Source organism: Pinus tabuliformis, chromosome 7 (assembly GCF_031772625.1).
Source record: "Pinus tabuliformis cultivar Carrire ecotype Pingquan chromosome 7, CPIR1, whole genome shotgun sequence".
Lineage (NCBI taxonomy): Eukaryota > Viridiplantae > Streptophyta > Pinopsida > Pinales > Pinaceae > Pinus > Pinus tabuliformis.
The window spans coordinates 765,601,436-765,604,410 of record NC_142293.1 but is presented as its reverse complement, the minus strand read 5'-3'; the positions used below and the strand labels follow the sequence as shown (position 1 = coordinate 765,604,410).

The 2,975-nt window shown below is 29.0% G+C and overlaps 1 protein-coding gene across 1 annotated transcript; it reads right to left on the bottom strand.

Annotated features, from left to right (window-relative positions):
- Positions 1-445: 445 nt before the first annotated feature.
- On the bottom strand, positions 446-2,388 carry LOC149249800 (major pollen allergen Ole e 10-like). Its single transcript, XM_089456321.1, has 4 exons — positions 2,000-2,388; positions 1,228-1,256; positions 775-1,033; positions 446-634 (listed from the first exon to the last, which is right to left on the bottom strand). Exons 1-4 carry the CDS (start codon positions 2,079-2,081, stop codon positions 603-605), a joined length of 402 nt encoding a protein of 133 aa, XP_089312447.1. The 5' UTR covers positions 2,082-2,388; the 3' UTR covers positions 446-602.
- Between the last annotated feature and the right edge of the window lie 587 nt (positions 2,389-2,975).

The window sequence follows — 2,975 nt, the reverse complement described above, 5'->3', positions numbered from 1 at the left end:
CTTTTAATGATAATACTGTTTTTTTTTAAATATAATAATTATTTAATTAAATTGAATTTTGTAATGAAATTTTAGTATTTTAATTTTTTCATTTTTCCTTTTTATGATAAAGTAGAATTTTCTATATAATTAGTTGAATTAAATATATATATTATTTATGTATCCATGTAGCTGCATGGTAAACAAAGGATTGTATTTATATAGCTGCCAGGTAATGAAAGGACTGTATTTTTTATTTATAATAAAATAGCAAAAGTATTTTTTTTTAAATAAATAAATAAATCATATTAATTGGATGATGAAACTCAATTGATTTGATTTAATTAGGTTGCAGATTATATAGTATTTTGAAATTTAATGAATATGAGAGAAATTAAGGGTTTATCTTGGAATTTAATGAATATGAGTCAAGTTTTCATGAAAAAAAATCTTAAAACTTTACAAATTAATATCCAAACAAATTAAAATTTCATTTATACAATAAAACAAACCCAAAAACCATTTTCATGATAAATACTGTTTTCTAAAAATACATTGATATCACTGTTATGAGCTGGTCCAAAGTGATAAATGTTTTTTCAATCTTTCTGAAATAATCTCGATTACTGTGATGAATATTTGCAGAGCCCGTAACCTTCACACCAAAATGTAAAAGAATTATTAAACAGAATGTAATAGTCCTCATTAAGATTAATCTAAATTAATCAATATGGCAGATTTTTTCACAGAAATAACCCACTACAAAAATAGATTTTTAAAATCAGACATACTTACTTGGGTCAGTGAAAATCACAAGCCCAGTATTGTTGAAGTAACAATTCCAGTCATTGCGTCCATAGTGCTGAAAATAAATATTCATTGCAACTGAGGCATGTGATACCAAAGTGTTGGGATAATAGCATGGGCATCCCCTGCGTAGAATTGAGCAGTCAACTCCTAATTGAGAACATGCGAAGTTTAGATTATCAAGTAGTTTATGATCCTCCACTGTAGGCTTTGCTATGCACCATAGCCTTTGCCCTGGATCATCTATCTGCATCATAATAATAATAACCATTATTGTTATTAAAATTTTAGACTTTAATATTATTATTTTTACATGATAAACCACATCTTATTAGATGTTATCCTCATGTTAATGGTAAATTTCCAAATATTCAAAAAGAAAATATAACAAACATAATGATATAAACTTAAACACAAATGGAGAATGTTAGAAATTTGAACCTGTGAGAGATGCTTAGCACTTCTTACCCCTGAAAGAGAACATGTCCAAAGAAAGCAGCAAATTGAGTAAAAACTATATTCACATAATGAAAACAGGTCTAGCTTTTTCTTATGTTTCTAATCCATGAAAAAAAGATTGTAAACCCAAAATTTCAGTGAGATTTAACGTATAAACCTCCTTGGATTTGACACACCTACTACCCAGCTTTTGGGTTTCATCCTCAAGGCATAAATTAAAAACAAACTGCAACTAACACATTGCCAATCTGTCTGCCCAGGGCTGAAAAAACCATGAAACATTCTTATTTTGATTGTAGATTTTCAGAATATCCCGAATTCCTAACTTCATTGTTATTCATAAGATTCCAAAATATTTCTGAAACTTGCAATCCAAATAAATTCATAAAAAAAGGGATGAAATGTAAATTTTAGATAAATTGGAATTATAAAAACCTGTCCAAAACTATAAAATGAAAATCTATCAGAAACTTGAAGTCAGTTACAAAAGATTGGAAAAATAAAATTATGTCCACAGTGAAAATCTGTCCAGGGCCATGAAGTGAGAGTTATGAGTAGAGAATCAGCTTACTTTTCTCTGTAACTTTGTGGTTCTGGACAAATTGTCATAATTCTGGTCTGTCCAAATTTTTAACTTCAAAATTCTAAGTAGATTTCTAAAGGTAGATATTTTTTTGCAGTGGCCAGAGTACCTTTATTCTCTAAGGAAAAGACACATCACAAGCAAACAATCAAGAACTAGTAAACCACTTACCTGCAACAAATAAGGTGCAGGACAACAAAAGGCATAACTGAAAAAAGGCTTCCAACCTGAGTTTATGAGAAATATATGCCATTTACTGATACAACAAGATTTTGGCAGTGATGCTGTTTGCTATTTGATGGACCCTCTGAACAGACTGAGAGAAGCAAATGAAGTTCTTCATCAGGCTAGGGCCCTTATAACAGAAAACCAAAACCTACCACCGCTGTTAATCGTCTGAGTCCCACTTCCTACGAATAAGCAGCAGTTACCACCGGAATTGAAGTGACTGTGGACTCCTGGCAACGTCTTATTGTCGTCTGAGGAGTTCTTTAGAGCACTAAATGTCAGTTTTATCCTCTACAACGACCATTTAATACACCGAATTTCTCGCCATCAAATGGCATTTTCCGGAAGGTTTTTCTTTACGTTTCCGGTTTAATTTCCTCAAAATTTGGTAAGAATTTCTTGGTATGAGAAGTTTTTTAAAAATTTTCTACCATTTAGTTATTTTATAAATTTAAGGTAATCAAAAATTTATTTTAATAACAAAATATAAAATTTGCTTAAATTTTTAAGAAAATGAGCGATATACACCAATGTGCATGGAAATTTCACTATATTGAATTTAAAATGGATTTTAACTCTGATTTATTATACGGCCTCGAATTTGATTTATTATAATGCTTTTTGTCCATATCATAATAAAATTATTTATATCACCAAAAAAATTATATTTATTAATTTACTATTTGATTACTTAATGTATATTAATATATGTTGAATTGAGAGAAATAATTTTGTGACACTACATTATGTGGACACAAACCTACTCTATGTTCTTCTTTATCTTATCTTCTTTTATAAAGTCCAATATTAGAAACGACAATTTTTTAAACCAATATACACACTTAATATTCTAATTTTTTTAAAAGAAATCCATATACTCAACGAATAAATGCATATAATATGTACTGAAATCTGGACC

Bases quoted from the DNA above. Each gene is read 5' to 3' on its own strand.
- LOC149249800 (XM_089456321.1), bottom strand. From the start codon at position 2,081: ATGGCATATATTTCTCATAAACTCAGGTTGGAAGCCTTTTTTCAGTTA. The intron at 1,257-1,999 runs GTAAGTGGTTTA...GTTCTCTTTCAG, and splicing joins CTGCACCTTATTTGTTGCAG to GGGTAAGAAGTGCTAAGCAT. The intron at 635-774 runs GTAAGTATGTCT...TTTGGTGTGAAG, and splicing joins TGTGATTTTCACTGACCCAA to GTTACGGGCTCTGCAAATAT.